The sequence below is a fragment of the Leuciscus leuciscus genome (genome assembly GCF_965113295.1).
Source record: "Leuciscus leuciscus genome assembly, chromosome: 1".
Lineage (NCBI taxonomy): Eukaryota > Metazoa > Chordata > Actinopteri > Cypriniformes > Leuciscidae > Leuciscus > Leuciscus leuciscus.
Genome location: NC_138725.1, coordinates 76,477,739 through 76,499,261, shown reverse-complemented (window position 1 = coordinate 76,499,261; position 21,523 = coordinate 76,477,739). Strand labels below are relative to the sequence as shown.

General features: G+C 38.4%; 1 protein-coding gene across 5 annotated transcripts in view; it reads left to right on the top strand.

The window, feature by feature from the left end:
* LOC309510091 (NACHT, LRR and PYD domains-containing protein 3-like) overlaps positions 1–21,523 on the top strand; it is a 168,530-nt gene that overhangs the window by 28,276 nt on the left and 118,731 nt on the right. Inside the window, exons 6-7 of one of the 5 annotated variants that reach the window (XM_082185025.1) lie at positions 19,425–19,471; positions 19,547–19,909. The exons of 3 other annotated variants lie outside the window; for them this stretch is intronic. In XM_082185025.1, coding sequence (XP_082041151.1) covers positions 19,425–19,471; positions 19,547–19,909 — 410 coding nt within the window. Of the gene's footprint in view, positions 1–19,424; positions 19,472–19,546; positions 20,609–21,523 lie in introns of those variants that run through there. One more of the 5 variants, XM_082185024.1, reaches the window with a different exon arrangement.

The window sequence follows — 21,523 nt, the reverse complement described above, 5'->3', positions numbered from 1 at the left end:
AATAATTGTTCAGGGATGTGATTCTTCCGGATTAAATTTCCGGTTATTTCAGCCTAAATTCATGACCCACCTGAATCATGCAGATCAGTAATAAAAAAATAATAACCAAGGGTGGGGTGTTTGTACATTATGGAAAAGTCTTTGAAATTTGTATCAAAATATTTATATAATAGAATATGTTTAAGTGATAATATTGGTTAAACAAACAACAATACTTAACGTTCATTCGATCCATCAGACTTGCGGCATTTCCATCAGATTTAGTTTTGCTGCATTGATCATTATAACCAATTGCACACGTTTCCGTTGAGTTTGAGTGTGACAGCCAATCAGTGGCGTTCAGATTAGTCATCGCTGAAACGAAGAGTTTTGTTCAGTTCGCGCTTTTTCTGGCTGAATTCTGACTATAACTTGTAAATTATCCCATCATAAAGAACAAAGTGCAGATTTAGTGTAAGACAGGGGTTCTCAACCTTTTGCAAGCTGGGCCCCCCCGAAGCTGGTTCATTGCAGTTTTAGTTTGACAGGGTCAGCTCTAGCTTAGCTTAGCTTAATGAATGGAATCCTTTAGTAAAAAAAAAACCACAAAAAAAACCCCACCTAATTACTTATTGTGGCCTGCGTATTCACGAGTACAAATAGCGATGCAGATTAACACTAGGCGATTTCCTAGGCAGATATTGACTTGGGACTATCACGCAACACATGAAATCCCACGACTTCCGTCAACATATGGTGTGTTCAAGTGCAGCTTTTTACCCCAACGCGAGGCAACAACACAGTCGGCTTTCATCAGCGCTAGTTCGTCAACGTCGGCTTGGTGTGTTCCAGGCTGTACTATAACTGTTAAAACTTCTAGCAAAGAAGATTTAAAATTAAAACTGTCATTCAATATGATAATTAATTTGGATTGGGTTAACTAAAGAAAGTAAGAAGCAGCTGAGGCACTGTCATTTTCATATATATATATGAAAAAAAAAAAAAAAAAAAAAAAAAAAAATATATATATATGTATATTTTTTTTTTTACTTTACTTTATTTTTACTTTATTTACCTCAGGAATTTATATATATATTAGGGGTGGCACGGTTCACAAAACCCACGGTTCGGTTCGTATCACGGTTTTAGGGTCACGGTTTTCGGTTCTGTACGGTTCTTGTTGTTGTTTTTTCTTTTAATCTTTAACACTCCAAAAATTTACTTCAGCATATGATATATAGCTGAATTATCTAATTATTAATTAATTTATTTCATAAATGGGGTGTGTTTGCAAAACGCAGCTTCTCATTTCCCGTGGGCTGTGTCGGACAGTTATTTGTCACCACTTTTTGCCAGGGTTGATATTATGTCCCAGCACGGATGTACCAATACAAATAAATAAAACATTTCCAGTTAACTAGCAAAGTATTCGTTTCGTTCGTTTGTTAAATAAGAAGCAATCTAGCGCTGAAATGTGTTTTTTTTAATCAAGTGATCAAAGTGCTCGTTGCCGTTGCGATCAGTGGCGCTGATACAGTGTTCTCGTGGCTCGCGCACACACCGCAGCGGCCGCACATTCTTCACTCAGACGCGCGCTTCAGTCCGTTGAGGAGACTCTAGGCTACTCTATTCGTTCCGATGAAATCACAAAACAAAATTCATACAAATCTGTCCCTGCTTGATATACAACCGCTGATAAACATAATCGGTTTTGATGAAAAAGAAAAATATATACGAGTGCAGATTAGAACTCAGAACCTTTGACACGCTTGGCAAGTTCTGCTACTGGACCATTAAAGTACATACCGGTACGTGGAACAGTCGATCTATGTAGCCTATTTATTCACGTGAAAAAAACAACATATAGCCTAGTGGAGTTGATCTCATTAAATGTCTAAGTAAACCCAGTGTACTATTTAAATCGATTGCTGGACATTGTAATGTTATTCTACATTTGTCTGATTTATGATTTAGCATTGTATTAGCAGTAGCACGGGCACAAGGCTACATTGCGCATGCGTCGAACCGTGCGAACCGCGCGACGCACACACGCACCGAACCGAGACAAGCGAACCGAACGGTTCGGATGTTTTTTCATGTACCGTGCCACCCCTAATATATATGAAGAGTTCAGATGCAAAAGCCTCTAAATGCCATCTGAAATTTTCTTATAGAATGATCATTTTTATCAAGCTCGTATATTTAAGTTCTGTAATTTCACTTAAATGACAATTAATAGGTAATCTTCATTGTCATTTAAGTGAAATTATTGAATTTAAATATACGAGCTTGATAAAAATTATCATTTTATACGAAAATTTCATATGGCATTTAGAGGCTTTTGCATCTGAACTCTTCATATATATATATAAATGACAGTGCCTAGCAACATTTATGAATTCTCGAATGCACACGTAAACTCCTCCATCGAAGAGGCGTTTAAAAACTCTTTCTACGGCTCTGCTCTGGTTAGTTCAGACCGGTGACGTCTCAGTGACATTTTGGGATTTTCACTCCTCTTGTGAAGTGATGTATCGATGTTCCCTTATTCTCTTATTCCCTGTGCTGCTCGCAGTGCCCTTCATATTAAATCATGTCCGCTCCCTTTAGATTGGAATTTCACTTGAAGTGTCATTAAACCCCTGTTTAGCCTGGTCGTTCACACCTCAAAGTTGGAAAAAGTCTAAAAAAAATGGGCGTGTAAAGCTGTGGAAAAGTGGAAGTGTAGATGGTGGGAAAAGGGGAGACAACAACCAATAAAACACAGACCTGCTACACACTCATACAGACGGGATATACATAGGGATGGGACGATTACCGGTTTCACTATAAACCACGATAAAATGTATTGACGGTTCGTTTAAAATTTAATTAACATTAAAACCGTGTTTGATTAACGCGATTTTAATAACTCACTATTAATTCTGTTCAGCTAGCAAAAATGTCTAATGCAGACGTGCAGCACGCAATGTTGGGGTTTTTTTATTCAAGAAGGAATGGCGGAAGGCAGTGACCGTGCTCGGGAGATTTTTCAGCCAGAGAAACAGTTCTGAGGTGTGGTCATATTTTGGCTTCAACAAAAGTCCTGAGGGAAACTTAATCAAGGATGGTCACCCTGTCTGCAGAACATGCACAAGAAACTGTCACTGTAATAGAAACACTTCAAATCTGCCGAGTCGTCTTGTGTGACCATCACCCACTGTTGTATAGCGAACGCAAGGCAAGTTAACTTTGACCTCAATACCAAAACTACGTCTGGGAAATAATTGGGCATAAAATGTTGTTTTAAGTTGAACTATTTTATATCACTCACTTGAAATAAACGTGAAGCTTCCGAAAAGAAAAGTTCGCAGCAAGTGGCTTTGAGCCAAGACTAAAAGTGTAATGATTCCTGTCTTGTGTTTCCCTCGTCTTGTGTGGACTTTAGTTATTTCCTGTTCTGTGTCATGTTTTGTAGTCCTTTGTAGTTTTTCTAGTTTATTAGTATCCCCAGGTGTTTCTAATTAGCCACACCCCCTTGTTATATTGTTTAGCTTGTTGGTCCCTGTATTTATAGCCCTTGAGTTTCACTTGTTACTTTGTCAGTTGTTGTACATGTAAGGGTTGCTTCTAGTCTTGTCATGCTCGTGGTTTTGTTTCTGTATCCCTGAAGTTCTTTATTATTTGTTCTATGTCTATTTCATTAAAACCTTGCGTTTAGATCCTCACTTCCGCCTGCTTTCTCCGGCACTTTACAAAAAGTGACATTTAATGGATAATAATGTATATTCATTATACACTTATTAGACCGATTTTGTTTATTTTTTATTCCACATAATTAAAAGTGACATTCGCGACAGGCTCCCGCATCAGTCTGTCGGGGTTGTATTCGCTATAACAATCGCCTCACTATACATTATCCCTTACATAGTGTATTCATTATACACTTATTACACCGATAAAAAAAAAAAAAAAATTACCACATAATTACGGGGACATTGATTTGAGATTAATGTTTTAAATCTTACCTGTTTATAAATCCATTATGTACAGCATACAAAACAATCGTCCTGACAAGATGATCACAACAATATTATCAAACTCTGTAAACAATAAATCAACTCTGATTTCATTTTCAATACAATTAAAAACGGAAACGATGGCAAGTTGTATTTGAATGAAAATATTCCTTCAATATTTTTATTGAAGGATATTTTAAGTTTAGCACTTCCTGCTCAGCTCAGCTACCGTTCGGACGCTCTTGCTTACTGCTCCGCGCTTTGCTCTATCGCTTTTATATTTTATCTTCTATATTTTTATATTTTAGCTCCTTTTATCACCTAATTTTAACTTCAGCAAATCAGCACAGTGCTCAAACGACAAAGTTTGGATTATCACAAAAACGCAGAATTCTTCTACCCGACCAGCTTACATTCCGGGGAAAGGAAAACACAACTGCCTACAAGGATAAGAGAGAAAATGCCTCTTCTGGAATCTACTTGCTGCACTAACTGCCACAGACTTTTACAAAGGATTGCAGTTCTTGAAACAAAGTTATTTACGGGACCACCAAACCAGACGGAACACACAACAGAGCTTCGTCATGGACACCCTCAGCATATAGCCGGTGAGTCCCATGAAACTAGTGCTCCTCGACAGGTAGAGAAACAAGCCGATCGACTTACAAATCGATGGCACAAACAGGGAGCGAGACCCAAAGGCACTCGAGACATCAGATTGTCACGAGCCCCACATATTACCGCAGTAGCATCCTCTACCCCAGATACAGCTCTGACAAGGATGGCAAACACTGGTCTCCCACCAACACCTATACATCTTGAGAACAGATTTGAAGTACTAATGAATGTAAATGAGGAATCCCCAAACGTGATGAATGTGATCGAACACAGACTGAATAGGCCAGTAGCTAACACTGATGCTAACTGGCGCTCAAGGTCGAGCAGACAGCGGCACTCAGCTCAGAGCACAGCCGAGCCCAGGACTCTGATAGTGGGGGACTCCATAATCAGAAACATTAGCAGCAGGGATACAACTACATGCTGCCTTCCACAAGCAACAATTTCTGATATAAACAGGGAACTTCAGAACATTCTAATGAAACATAAGACTGCAAATCGACTCATAATTCATGTGGGGAAGAATGATATTCATAAAGAGCAGTCAGAACTCCTTAAGAAGGATTTCAATGAACTTTTTGAAACACTTAAAAGACTGAAAGTTCAAACATTCATCAGTGGACCACTCCCAGCAAGAGGGACAAACAGGTTTTCTCGGCTGCTTGGGATTAATACATGGCTGCAAAAAACCTGCAATATAAAAGGAGTAAACTTCATTGACAACTTCAATCTTTTCTGGAGTCAGAGACAACTATTTCATCGGGATGGCCATCACCCAAACAAACTTGGTTCAAGAGTGTTAAAGGACAATATCGACTTCTCCCTCAATCATCCTTCTGCAGTGTGTGTCAATCTGAACGACACACACACACCTGGAAACAGTATGAATGAACACGGGACTTCACTTCAGCAACAAGATGGACATGCGGTTGACATATCACACAAGGACAATGATAACACCACTCCGCCACAACAACCTCTGCTCACGGACACAATCTCAGCTGAGCCATGCCCACAGAGCTCACCACAGACAGACATATCAGAACTGCTCCAAGATTCAGCACCCAAGGACGACTTCCTGGAAAACAGCCAGGGAAGCCAGGACAGCATATCACAGCCTCCTATAACACCTGAGCAACAGCCCCTTTCACCAGATACTTTCTCACTCTCGCCAGCGACTCCACTCCTGTGCTTCTCACAGAAAATGGAACAACTAGTGCATGCTGGAACCAGACTATCCCACTCTTTTGCTGCAAGCCCCCAGATACCAACCAAAAATCGTCAGGCACCTCAAACACCGAAGCCTGCGCGCCGAGCTCGCCCGCCCCCTCCTCCTGTGAGAGCTCTTCGGCCTCTTCGGCCAAAACGCCAGGGCCCACACCCTCCTCCATCTGCTCGAGGTGAACCAAAAACAACTGATACCAGCTCTCAGTGATGTGTTTTGGGTTCCTGTTATGATAACAGTAACTTTCTCAAATGTTTACAGAACAAGCGGGAACCCAGTGTGCCTGTATCTTTCTCTATTGCTGTTCTATTACAAGATAGAAAGTCTAAGGCCTTCAATAGCCGTACAGCAAACCCAACTAATCTGGTGCCTACTACATGTCAAACTAAGATTGCTGTGGGGACAAAAAGTAAGACTGTTAAGTTAGCACTTTTAAACATTCGCTCACTTAAAAATAAATCACTTCTAGTCAACGACTTAATAACCACAAACAACCTGGACTTTATGTTTCTAACTGAAACCTGGCTAGAAGACAGCTGCAGTGCAACAATCCTCAATGAAACAGCCCCTCCTAACTTTACTTTTATGAGTGTCTGCAGAGCTGTTAAGAGAGGTGGGGGTCTAGCTGCTCTTTTTAAAGATATCTATCAATGTAAGCAAATATCATTTGGGAATTACCCGTCTTTCGAATATCTGGGTACTGTGTTAAAAGGTGCTCCTCGCATTTTACTTATCATTATTTACAGGCCTCCAAAATATTCTTCAGCCTTTGCTGAGGACTTTACAGAACTGTTATCAACAATTACCTCAGAGTTTGACTGTTTTGGCATTGCTGGAGATTTTAACATTCACATAGATAATGCAGAAAACAATATGGCCAAAGAAATCAAAACTGTTTTAAAAACTTTTGATCTGACTCAGCATGTACATGGACCCACACACAATCATGGACACACTCTAGATTTACTTATCAGTAAGGGTCTAAACATTTCATCGATTTTTATTAAGGATGTAGCACTGTCTGATCATTTCTGTATTTTCTTTGATATATTGATCTCTCCTGCCACTGAAGCTAGATCTGTGTCTGTCAAGAAGAGATGCTTAAATGAGAACACTAGTGTACTATTTATGAAGGCTATATCCTTAACACCAAGCATATCTGCTGACTCTGTTGATTTTCTCCTTGATTCTTTTAACTCAAAAGTTAAAAATATAATTGATGATATTGCTCCTGTTAAAGTCAGGAAGAAGAGTGGCAGACAAAAAGCACCTTGGAGAAACTCAACAGCAGTGCAACATATGAAAAGACAATGCAGAAAAGCAGAGCGCATGTGGCGGAAGACAAAACTTGTAGTCCATTATAACATCTACAAAGACAGCCTTCATGCCTTCAATATGGAGCTAGGCAAAGCTAGACAGACTTTCTTCTCAAATATTATAAACAGCAATTTAAACAACACACGCACTCTTTTTGCTACTGTAGAGAGACTGACAAACCCCCCAAGCCAGATTCCTAGTGAAATGCTCTCAAACAGCAAGTGCAGTGAGTTTGCTTCTTTCTTCTCTGAGAAAATCAATAATATCAGAAAGGTGATCAGCACATCCTTGAGTTGCACTGGGGTCAGACAGATCAGACCACCTGAGAAAGTAGCTACTATGTCTGACTTCAAAGAAATTGATGGCAAAATTTTGGAAGAAACCGTACAGCACCTTAAAACATCAACATGCGCCCTTGACACACTTCCCACATCTTTCTTCAAAAGTGTGTTAAACAGTTTAGAAGCAGATCTTCTAGAAGTGGTAAATGCCTCACTTCTCTCTGGGAGTTTTCCAAACTCCCTGAAAACTGCAGTTGTCAAGCCCCTCCTGAAAAAGAGCAATCTGGATAAGACCATATTAAGCAACTATAGACCGATCTCAAATCTTCCTTTCATAGGCAAGATCATTGAAAAAGTTGTCTTCAATCAGCTGAACAAATTCTTATGCTCGAATGGTTACTTTGACAACTTTCAATCTGGTTTCCGACCGCATCACAGCACAGAGACAGCGCTCATAAAGATAATAAACGATATTCGCTTAAATACTGATTCAGGCAAATTATCAGTGCTGGTACTACTCGACCTCAGTGCTGCATTTGACACTGTCGATCATAACATACTTCTTGACAGGCTGGAAAACTGGGTGGGGCTTTCTGGGATAGTCCTAAAATGGTTCAGGTCATACTTAGATGGGAGAGGTTATTATGTTAGTATAGGAGACCATAAGTCTGAGTGGACATCCATGACATGCGGAGTCCCTCAAGGCTCAATTCTTGCGCCACTCCTGTTCAACCTGTATATGCTCCCAATGAGCCAAATAATGAGAAATAACCAAATTGCTTACCACAGCTATGCAGACGACACACAGATGTACTTAGCCCTATCGCCTAACGATTACAGCCCCATTGACTCCCTGTGCCGATGCATTGACGAAGTCAACAGTTGGATGTGCCAAAACTTTCTTCAATTAAACAAAGACAAAACTGAAGTTATTGCGTTTGGAAACAAAGATGAAGTTCTCAAAGTGAACGCATACCTTCACTCTAGGGGTCAAACAACTAAACATCAAGTCAGGAATCTTGGTGTGACACTAGAGTCAGACCTTAGTTTCAGTAGTCATGTCAAAGCAATAACTAAATCAGCATACTATCATCTGAAAAATATTGCAAGAATTAGATGCTTTGTTTCCAGACAAGACTTAGAGAAACTTGTGCATGCTTTCATCACCAGCAGGGTGGATTATTGTAATGGACTCCTCACTGGCCTTCCCAAAAAGACCATAAGACAGTTGCAGCTCATACAGAACGCTGCCGCCAGGATTCTGAGCAGAACCAGAAAATATGAACATATCACACCAGTCCTCAGGTCTTTACACTGGCTCCCAGTTAGATTTAGGATTGATTTTAAAGTATTATTACTGGTATATAAATCATTCAATGGCCTAGGACCTCAATACATTGCAGATATGCTCACTGAATATAAACCCAACAGATCACTCAGATCATTAGGATCATATCAGCTAGAAATACCAAGGGTTCACTCTAAACATGGCGAGTCTGCTTTTAGCTATTATGCCAGCCACAGCTGGAACCAGCTTCCAGAAGAGATCAGAGATGCTCCTACAGTGGTCACATTCAAATCCAGACTCAAAACACTTCTGTTTAGCTGTGCATTTACTGAATGAGCACTGTGCCGCTGTTCGTCCGACTGTTTGTACTGTACTGTATTTTACACTATTTTTCTAACTGTTTTAATTATTCTTATTTCTTTTAATTATTTTAATTTCTCCTATGTCAGCAGGGCATTTAGCCCGAAACTGTAAATGCCCACTCAGAAGGTGATAATGTGAAAGTGATTAATGTGGGTTTGAAAGTAGAACAGTATTTAAATGACGATATTAAAGTTTTCGTCTGAGAAAGAATGTGAACGCAGTGCTAAAGTGCTAAAGAAAGTGGAAAGAACGTGTGAGTAAATGAGGGAGAAAAGAAAGTTAAAGGAAAGTTGATAGATGGAAGTCGTAAGAAGATTGAAGGTTAAAAGAAGGTTGAAAGATTTAAGTCTTAAGGGAATCCTTTGAAAGAAAGATCTATAATAATTATTCTTTTTTATTTTTTAAAAGTACTGTATTTTATTTTATTTTTCTAAACTGTTTTAATTATTCTTATTTCCTTTCATTATTTTAATTTCTTCTATGTAAAGCACTTTGAATTGCCATTGTGTATGAAATGTGCTATATAAATAAACTTGCCTTGCCTTGCCTTGAAACGAGAGAGCGAGAGAACTGTGTTATAATGCGTTGACGACAGTCATTATAAGGAAGGAAAGTGTAGTAAAATGGGATGCATTAGAGAATGTTGTCCAGTAGAGGGCGGCATGGGTTTACTTATGTTACCTTTTCTTCTGATGAGTGTTGTTCCGGGGTCAGCATGTCAGCTGCTGAGGTGGTGTTAAGATGCGTTGTCCGCTCTGCACCTGTTAATAAAGATTAAGTTAATTATCTCCGTGTATCCTCATTGCTGATGCTTCAAAGGATTGTTTGTTGATTTTCAAATATAAAACTTGTTGAAATGTCTTCAGTGTGAGCATCAACTCTTTTTGAACACTTTCATCTCTTTTTAACAAAACTGTGATGATATTGATAATCACGATAATTTTGGTCACTATAATCGTGATATAAAATTTTCATACCATCCCATCCCTACAGACACATGAATGTTAAAATATGACCTTGGAGAGAAAAAAAAAAAAACAAGAGTTGAGGGTTAAAAATCTAAACCTATAACTTGGGATAGAACGATTACCAGTTTCATGATAAACCACAATAAAATGTCAGTATTAGTTTAGTATTACTATTACAATATTAGTTTTACAACGGTTAGTAGTATTATTGTTTACAATTTAATTATCATGGAAACCATGTTCGATTATAGCGATTTTGAAAGCAATAAATCCTCTCCAAACAGCATCAGTCTTACGCAGCGCAACCTCTTTTTTCTGTACGAGAAGACATGGCAGAGAGCAGAGACAGCGCTCGGGAGATTCATCACCCACAAATCCTCCTGCAGCTTCTCAGTGACTCAGTATTGTACATACTATTCTCTGTTATTAAGCCACACTAAAGATATTAAAAATATTGTAAAGCACCATAAAGTTTTCGTGCACTATATTCCAAGACTTCTGAAGCCATTTGAAAGCTTAATGTGAGGTAAATTAATAATTAAGTCGTTAAAGTTAATGGAAATGTATCTCTCCTCACTGTCCTCCGTCATTCAGCATTTAATCAGCACGTCACGTTCGGTTACGACAGTAACACGAGGAAACTCACTCCAACATACTTTATTTGTAGAAGAAGCTCTATGGTCTTTCATAAAAGTAATGTTACTTTATCTCGCTGGAGTTTATTTCTGTTTCTAAATCATGAGTCTTTCTCTGGGTGTCAGATCACACTGGAGTAGTGCGCACTATGAAGTGTTCTTCACACACAGAAACTGAAACGTACAACTGTTAAAAGAAAAGGCTCAATAAACGGTTGCATAGATATGATAGGCTACACTAAGCATCAATATCTATTCTCTTCCCCTTGTTTCTTGAACTTTTCACTGACTCCATGTTGTTCAAGCGCATCATTCTGCACACGGGATGCGCATAAGCCGCTCTGGCGCTCTATATTGAAGCCTTTCATATTAGGCCTATAATACTTTTGCCCAATGAAAGATTAAGATTATTAACCCTTTAGGCGCCAGAGGTTTTTTCCTAAAACGTTCGATTTTGACATCTTAATTTCAAAAGGCTATATCTTAAAAGTGATAAAAGATAGAGACTTTCTGTAAATTAGATAAATATTAAGGATGACCTAAAGTTTATGTAGGGATTCAATTTTCCCATCTAATTTGCATATGACGTCATATGGTGGTCGCCATCTTGGATCATAGAATTTTCATGAAAAGTCACATGTTTAAATGATAAAATGCAGCACTTCTTTCCCCCCAAAATGTCCCTCACCTTCTGTATGCTATATTGCACAATACTGAATGCTCAGGTAAATAGTAAGTAGTAAACAAACTGTGTAAATCATTACTAATAAATGGCAGAAACAAACCGAATGCATGTAGCGGCTGGCCTTTTGCTGTAGAGATTTTCCATTTACAACATACTGTAGGCACTCTGATTACATTAATGGGCCACATAAAGTGGGAGAGAGGCCGCACTATGCTTAAATAAGTTTTTATTTGTATTTGCACAGACGCGTTTCGGCGCGTGCCTTCCTTCCTTCAATCTTTTTTTTTTGTCTATATGACACACAAACACAAGTAGACAAGACCTGTTTAGTTCAAAATCTCACTCGCCACGGCAAGGCACAGATCATGAGTGAGATGACGAGACAAGATGAAAGACAATGTTAGTATTTTATTTTTATTTTTTTTTGAGCTGACAAAGACACACATCACAAGGACATGAACACACAAAAAAGAACACATTGTACACTACTAAATGGTCAGGGAAATAGACAGTAGGCAAGGCAAGGCAAGGCAAGTTTATTTATATAACACATTTCATACACAATGGCAATTCAAAGTGCTTTTCATAGAAGAAATTAAAATAATAAAAAGAAATAAGAATAGTTAAAACAGTTTAGAAAAATAAAATAAAATACAGTACAGTACAAACAGTCGGACGAACAGCGGCACAGTGCTCATTCAGTAAATGCACAGCTAAACAGAAGTGTTTTGAGTCTGGATTTGAATGTGACCACTGTAGGAGCACATCTGATCTCTTCTGGAAGCTGGTTCCAGCTGCGGCTGGCATAATAGCTAAAAGCAGACTCACCATGTTTAGAGTGAACCCTTGGTATTTCTAGCTGATATGATCCTAATGATCTGAGTGATCTGTTGGGTTTATATTCAGTGAGCATATCTGCAATGTATTGAGGTCCTAGGCCATTGAATGATTTGTATACCAGTAATAATACTTTAAAATCAATCCTAAATCTAACTGGGAGCCAGTGTAAAGACCTGAGGACTGGTGTGATATGTTCATATTTTCTGGTTCTGCTCAGAATCCTGGCGGCAGCGTTCTGTATGAGCTGCAACTGTCTTATGGTCTTTTTGGGAAGGCCAGTGAGGAGTCCATTACAATAATCCACCCTGCTGGTGATTAAAGCATGTACAAGTTTTTCTAAGTCTTGTCTGGAAACAAAGCATCTCATTCTTGCAATATTTTTTAGATGATAGTATGCTGATTTAGTTATTGCTTTGACATGACTACTGAAACTAAGGTCTGATTCTAGTGTCACTGCAAGATTCCTGACTTGATGTTTAGTTGTTTGACCCCTAGAGTGAAGGTATGCGTTCACCTTGGAAACTTCATCTTTGTTTCCAAACGCAATGACTTCAGTTTTGTCTTTGTTTAATTGAAGAAAGTTTTGACACATCCAACTGTTGACTTCGTCAATGCATTGGCACAGGGAGTCAATGGGGCTGTAATCAACAGTGTAATCAACAGTGTAAATCATCAGTGTAAATCATTACTAATAAATGGCAGACAAAAAAAATAAATTATGTAGCAGGCCTTTTGCTGTAGAGATAATGACTCCCTATACATCCAGGTGACATTTCTTTTAGTGTTTCATGGTGTGGTACCTCTCATTGCAAGGCACAACACAAAGACCCACCCCACACTGCCAACACATGTATCTGCCTCGCGCGCGCGCGCCGAGTGGAGAGAATTTGCACTGCTCGGACTACTGTCATTCTCATTGCGACTCCCCACACTGCCTCCACGTTACCCCCTATCTGTCCTATGAACACTTCGACCTCGTCTAACATACCCAGTGGCATTAAACAAAGTCTCCACCACTTTACTGTCGCCGCGATTGCGGAGAAGCACACGGTCAGAAGACAAAGAAGCTACATGACTAGCGCGGTAAAAAGACTGGACACCCACATTATCTCCAGCCTCGTTCCCCACACCACTAACACACGCCTGCTAACTTCCCGATGAACACTCCGACCCCGATCTACATTGGGCAAAGGACCATCTATATTGGGCAACGTTTGTGCTTGGTGTAGGGGTAAACTCTCACGTTGTCCAGCTGCACCATTGCAAGGCAGGGACGCATCTGAAGAGTGGTCACTAAAGGAATCACCGTCATCTTCTGAAGGCAGATATTCCCCTTCAGAATCAGGGTCTGCGAATAAAAGACCCAACACTGCATTCCAGGTAAACTTTTTTGATGCCATTAGACGATAAACTAATGCGAATACTCGATGACGTTGACAATATTGCTCTGATAAAATGGCTCATTCGCGCACTTGCTCCGCTTTTGTTCGCGCTGATTCGCGACAATTTTGTATAGAAGCATGACGTTATTTTGAGTTGGGGATGAAGTATGACATGTCTACCATCTAGTGGAGGGGAGGTTGAACAAAATTTAACACCCTATTTGACAAAATCGCCCGTTTTATTTAGTGCTGTATCTTGTCGAGTAAACTCGACCGTGGTGCCTAGAGGGTTAATGGTGTTGGAAACTTTTTTATTCCTTCATCGAAGCAAAACCAGGAGACTTGAGATGGATCTTATAAGCAGAAGAGATTTATTCTCTGTAGTCTGTAGTCTGTAGTTCATCATCATCAAGACTAATCTAACTTAACTTTACATGGTATCTTATAGGCATTTTGAGGAGGAGGGACTTTTGAAGGTGGAGAAAAATTCAAACAAAGCATGTAACAGGTTTAGGTAACACCCTAGACTGAGGGTCTGGCCAATCCTAATTCAATCAGCATAAGGCTCCAAGAGCCATTTGGGTACGAAAGCCATTTGCAGAACAAAAGGTGAGATTCTCAGTGAATCCTTCGTGTGCTAATCCCATCAGTCTGATGGTATCACCCATACCTTCACATGATCACAGAGACAAAAGCACAGCTGTACATTGAGCTTACTGGTCAGGAAATGCATAAAGACAAAGGGTGATGGTGAGAGTCTCAGGAATTGACTCATTTAGGGACTGTTCGTTTTTTATTTAAGGGGCCACCGGAGGAGTTTTGAGATCTGTTGTCAAAAAAGACATGACCCTCCCTTCGCCAGCAATACATTTTTCTATGACCCTCCAAAATGATTGTGAAAAAAGGCATGACCCTCCCCGATAATTTATTGATTAGCCTACTTCTGTACTGGTTTGCGCTTGGCAAAGATGTTCAGATAGCCATTGTTTTTTTTTAAACCATAAACTCTTGCTTTCTCATCTTACTACGGCTGTAACGATAGACCAAACCTGATTCGGTTCGTATCACGATTTTTTGATTTTAGATTTGAAAACAAATGTTTTCGGTGCTGATGCGGTGTGACTCGTTCAACTTGTGGGTGGCGCTGCCAACAAAGCATATAAAACCTGTCACAAAGAATCGGCAAAAGTAATTATTATTAATATGTCAAATATAGCAAGGAGACATTTTAATTGTTTATTAATAAACAAGTGTTTTCTGTGTCGACTGCAAAGATGAAGTTGACGATGCGTCGCGATCTTCTCAGAACGCGCCAGAGAGAAATGCACATTTCATAAGCAGAAAGCAGTCTGTTTTCCTTCGTTTTGAATTGTTCTGTTTAAAAGTAGACATTTCAAGCTTTCGATATAGTTCTCAGGTCTGTGAGGCAAGTAGCATAGGCTACCCTACGCTGAGTTTCGGTTCATTTATGAGACAAGAGTCCAGTTCACTCGCCCGCGCCTCCGTGTCATGATTAGGCTATCTATTTTCTACTATATTTACTTCTTATTTATTAAATCCAGATGAAACATTGATTAAAATTAAGATACAATTAATATAAAAACGAAATTCACTTTAAAGAAAGGCTTTGTGCTTTCTGTTTGAGGTCTCTGTGAAATTTTTAAAGTCGCTTTCAGAGCAGTCATGTCCGTAATGGAGAACTGTCACGCCCGTAACATTGTTTTTTTGTTTTTTGTTTTTTTCACATAAATGCGAACACGAAAAATAAAATAAAAATAATATTTTATGTTCTGTGGAGGCCGATCTTTATTCATCCGGTGGGTATATATCTTTTGGTTTGCACAGTGTAATTTATAGAATTACTAAAAAATATTTTGCCACCTAAAAGTTAAAGATTTGTGTCACGTCACATGTGTATTTCCCTCATATTAAATATAAAACGCATGTGTAGACTGATATTTTTCTAATGTCTTGACTCCTTTCAGACGTTTCAAAATATTGGTATTAAATGCATTTTCTGAGAATTTATATTTCAAGTTTTGACTGCAAATGTCACGTCCATAACACTGGAATCGCCCAATTTTAACGAATTTATCCTCAACTAGTTTTTGTGGTGTAGGTCTACGTATTTTATTATGTTAAATTAAATAATACTAATAGTAATTTAAAGATGTGGTAGCCCTACATCTTACACATCGTGGAAACAAAATAAATGGAAACTAAAATATGGTAGTATCGCGCTACAGCGCACATTCTATCAGCAGCAGTTCTGGCGCCTCAGTCGCAATACTGTAAAACTCGACGTTCACATCACATGTTAATGCAGTGGTAGAGTTACACTCACAGGACACTGTGCACTTATTCGCAATCACAAAAGTTCATTATTTGCTCGTGCTTTAAAGCTTTGCCGGGTAAACATTTCTTTGGCATTTTGTTCTGACATGATGCACTTTTTCTAAGCGGGAACTGAAGTGCGCGCGCACTGTCAAACAGCTCCAAACTGGATTTTTGTTGGGTCAGACCCATCTGATATCGAAGGGGGGCTGATAACGCGAGATCAACATGGAGCTAAATGGGAAAAAAAACACACCAAATAGCCACTTTGAAATGTTGCTGTTTTCATGAATATAAAAGTTGGGTGACCCTCCCCCTAGACTAAAAAAAGTTGGATGACCCTCCCCTCAACAAAGAATAAAAAGACATGACCCTCCCCTATTTTCCTCCGGTGGCCCCTTCCATAAATACCGAACGGTCCCTTAGAGAACAGGACTATCAGGAATCTCTTGATATAATCATCATAACCGCTGCTAAACTTTCTCAGTCTATATTGGAATCTAAATTAAAACCTCAAATGCTAAAATCAGTATTCTTCACCATGATGTTATGTAAGGAAGCATATCTGAAATAGATTCTAAAATTTGTAATCCTTCAATGGTCTTTCTTGTTCTGTCCTATTTATCAAATGTTGTTGCCTCATGAAAAAAGCTGCGCTTTAAAATGAAAAGACATTTATTTTAAATGTATAGTATATGCAAATACATTTATTTGTTTTTCATCAATGTATTTTATAACAATACAAAGAGCAATGCGGAACATTTTACCTTTTATTTGTTCCAAACTAAATGTTTTTTTTCACTAAAATAACATTTGCTGCTGAATTATCCACTAACCTCATTTATAATAGCATTGTAATGAAACGAGAGAGCGCGTTCGCGGTGATAGAAGAGATCGCTGTGTTATAATGCGTTACTATTTACGATGGTCATATCATTTAATGTGTATGCTTAAAATAAAGTGCATAGAGCTGCTAATTTTATTTGTTGATTTCCAAATATAAAACTTGTTGAAATGGTTTCAGTGTGTGTATCAGTTCTTTTTGAACATTTTCATCTCATTTTAACAAAACCGTGATGATATTGATAATCGTGATAATTTTGGTCACTATAAATGTGATATGAAATTTTCATACCGTTACATCCCTAATTATAACAAACTGCCAAAACGAGGGAGAAACGTGGAAGAACATTTAAAGGTCTAATAATATTTGCATGACATTTACGAGCTAGAGTCTCTGAACAAATGATGCGTCAGTTTAACAGAAAGAATAAAGTCATAGTTACTTTTTTTGTCCATTGTTCTTTGAATTGTCGGTCCAGCGAGATCATTGTCTTCGGTGTATCAGAATAATCCATCGTGTCCGACGCGTTCATGATCAGACGTACGGCTGCATCAGTGTCCTTATTTGCACATATATTTCATTTGAAGAAGTCATGTGCGCATACATGGTGCTGGTTCATGTTTAGAGCACTAGAGAATATAAAATATGTCCATAACTTGAAACGCTTGCTCCGGTCCGTATATGAACTATATTATTCGAGTTTCGAGTGTTGTTGAACTCATCGCTGTCATGCGTGCGCCGCATGTTTAAGTTCTCCGCTGTAATGCGATCTCATGCGTAATACAGTGATTGGAGTGATTGGATTGAACAAGCTCTTTCTCATCAATAAATCCAGAGATTAGCTCAGAAACTTCTGATGTAGAATCGTGCTAAAGCCAGTCACACACTCCGAAGGCGCTTCTACCTCACATTCCCTGACGCTGCTTCACTTTGCTTTTCAGCCCAGAAGAACGAAATTGCTCGGAAAAACGTCAAAAATAACCAATTTCCACTTATTGACAACATTTATGAGTGTTTATTTATGTGCAGCCTGTACATATCTGTTCACATCTAAAGAAAAAGGGTTTTGGAGTTTCATGACCCTTTAAGGCTACGTCTCCATTAATCCGGATACATTTGAAAACGGCGTTTTCGTTTATAAACGCTCTCCGTCCACACAAGCGTTTTCAGGCGTTTTCAGACGTTTCAGTGTGGATGAAAAACTTCTGAAAAACGCCTGAAAACGCTAAATTCACCTTACTGCGCATGCGTAAAACCCCACAAAAGATCACTGATATGATTCAAATGGAAAAATAAATAATGAAGTTATCGCGCAATTTTTCTGACAGGATAATTTTATTTAGTAAAATATCTCACCATTCACTGATGCGGTCCAGGTCGCACGCAGTCATGTTTGGTTTAAAACGCAACTGCTCTCATGTATTGCCGCAGGACAGCAAATGTAAATCAAATTCGAGTAAATTCTGTCATCTTTACAGGACTGTGATATGAAGAGTGTGCAATGTAGAATATTTTTAGCAACAGTGTGAAAGTAAATAGCACATAACAGTACAATACTGGTATAAACATGAATATCTATTGGCACAATATGCGTCACATGACTAAATTTACGTCATCGTTTTTAAATCCCACCGGTTTCACAGTCGACACTACAACGCGAAAACGGCGTTTTCAAATGTATCCGCTTTGGAGTGCGTTTTCAAAAAAGCTTCGTTTTCATGAATAAAAACGCTGTCTCAGTGTGGACGGAAGGCCAAAACGGAGAGAAAAATATACGTTTTCAAACAAAAACGTATTAGTGTGGACATGGCCTAAGATGACGGAATAACTTCGCAATCCACTTACGGTCGAATGTAACGCAGCTTAAGACATTTTATTCGTGCCACAATGCATGCTGGGAGCCATGGATGAGTTTCATACTATGCTGGTACTCATTTCTATAGCGCTTTATACAATACAGATTGTTTCAAAGTAGCTTTACAGTGATAAACAGGAAAATAACAAAATCAAAGATGCAAACAGAATTAATTCTTCAGCTGAAATCAGTTCAGTGTTGATTCAAGATAAAGATGTGAGGATATAAAAAAACACAAAGTGAGAAATAGGAATAAAGCTCCATCCACGAGTACAATATAATGCTTTTAGATTGATAAATACGACGTACACTTGGGCAAAACAGCGTTCACTATCTGCGGTTTGTCCATGGCGCTAATAACGCTACGTTCGTAAATGTACCAGTCTTTTATTTGTGATCAACAGTCATTGTTCACCATCTCTCCTCTGAGTGAAGGAATCTGCCAGAGAACTCAATGGACCACTTGCACTGAGATTCGTGACGCACTTCCGTTTGGAAATTAACATCTCACTTGTGTGTGTGTGTGAAGTTGTTTTTGAATTTTAGTTTATTTTCCTGAAGCCTTTGATCCTCCTTATAAATGAGAAAATCTTTAATTTATTAATATTAAATACGACTCAAAGGTGTAATTAAACTTTTAATTAAAGTTTTGTTGAATTATTATTTTTCAATCTCATGTTTTTGTTTTACTTCATCAATCAATTTATAATATCTTAATACTTTATATTGAAATGTGTGTGTGTGTGTGTGTGTGTGTGTGTGTGTGTGTGTGTGTGTGTGTGTGTGTGTGTGTGTGTGTGTGTGTGTTCTAGTGTGGATCATGGAGGAGAGTTCATGATGACATCAGGACTACACAGATGTAAGTCCTCAAACACAGGTTTAGTGTGTGTTGTTGTAAATGTTGCTGTTGTAATGTGTGTGTTCTTGTGTTCAGATGCCGTTGATCTCACACTGGATCCAAACACAGCACACACTCGTCTCGCTCTGTCTGAGGAGAACAGAAAGGTGAAGTGTGTGAGAGAGAGGCAGTCGTATCCTGATCATCCAGAGAGATTTGATTGTAATCTTCAGGTTCTGTGTGGAGAGAGTCTGACTGGACGCTGTTACTGGGAGGCTGAATGCAGTGGAGATGGTGATATATCAGTGTCATATAAAGGAATCAAGAGGAAAGGATCGAGTTATGAGTGTGTGTTTGGAGGGAATGAGAAGTCCTGGAGTCTGAACTGCTCTCATCACATACTCTCTAATAACGAACTCTCTGTCAGTCACAATAGTAACTCCACTGATGTTTCTGCTGGTTCTGGATCCTGTAAGAGAGTAGGAGTGTTTGTGGACGTGTCGGCCGGCACTCTGTCCTTCTACAGCGTCTCTGACACACACACACTCACACACTTACACACATTCACACACACGTTCACTGAACCCCTCTGTGCTGGATTTACACTTTATGATGTTAACTCTTCAGTGTCTCTGTGTCACATTAAACAACAAACACACTGACTGCACAGACACACACACACACACACACACACACACACACACACACACACACACACACACACACACACACACACACACACTGCACAAAATATTATAAAGAAAATGTGAAACTATTTAACATTTTAATTTTTATCAAAAGTGTGTAATTACATAAACACACACACTCACTAAATTGTCATTTCTCCAGTTGTGTAACTGATTGTGTGTGTTACTGCATTATCAGCGTTATTGATATTCACACACTTTATTTGTGCACAATGTGTTATTAAAATCCTTCAGATGATCTGATTAAAACTGCTGGATCTCAAAGGATTATTATAATCAATAATGTGAGATGAATAACACATCATCTATATAATCATAGAGATAACTGTAAAATGAACATTAATCTACTGTCACCTCCAGTATTTCACTGTTAATTCACATGTTTTATTACAGTTTAATCATGTTATTGTAGTTTATGGTCAATAAACGCTTGTTCCTGTTTCAGTCTGAACATGTTTCTTCAGTTGTTGATCTTTGACTGTTATTTTCATTCATGATAAACGTTTGTCACCCTGAGTTTCACTGTTTTTACACGTTTGCTTTTTAATGTCCAGTTTTGACTGAATCACTTTATGAATCTTCATCAAAAGAGAGTTTGGACTGAATCTAATACAGAAGAACTGTTGAACAGGAAAGTAAATGAGTCTGGGACAAATAATCAAAGTCAAAGTTAAAAAACACTTTATTTTAATGTGTAGGGGAGCGCGGGGCACAACCTAACGCGGGGCTAGTTGTAACACGCTTGTTTTAAATACTTCCGCACATGCTTGGATGACGAAACTTTTTGTATTTACTAGTTGCCATATCAACACTATATAGAAAACAAATTCCGCCAAAATTATAATTTTTTTGGAAGATATCCATAGACATTTATTAAACCATAGCAAAAGTAAATTTCTTACTTAAGTAAATTTTTCATCTCTATTTTTTGTGTTAATTTAAAATAAGACAAATCTGATATTATTTTAATCTCCAAGATGTTATTTAACAGTTGAGATAGTTCTTTAATGCTTCGCTAACTAGCAGAAGACACTAGCAGGGTTTAAACCCCAGTTGTGCAGGCGGGGGCATGTTGTCACACTGCGTTACAATGTGCCCCTATTAGAAATATGCTATTATATTCTATACTTTTATTAATTTTATTGGGAAAACGTGAGAAAAAGGTGAATAAAGACTGAGAGTCAATGTTCAGAAATGACTAATTATTTATTTGTTTTTGAACTATGTTGTATAGCTGTGTTTTCATGTGTTCGTAGTCAAAACTCAAAAATTTGTTTATATTTAATTATTAAAAATTGCCATTATTTTATATGAAAAAGTTTTTTAATTGTATTTTATTTAGAAAATATTTTAGTTTGTTTTGTAT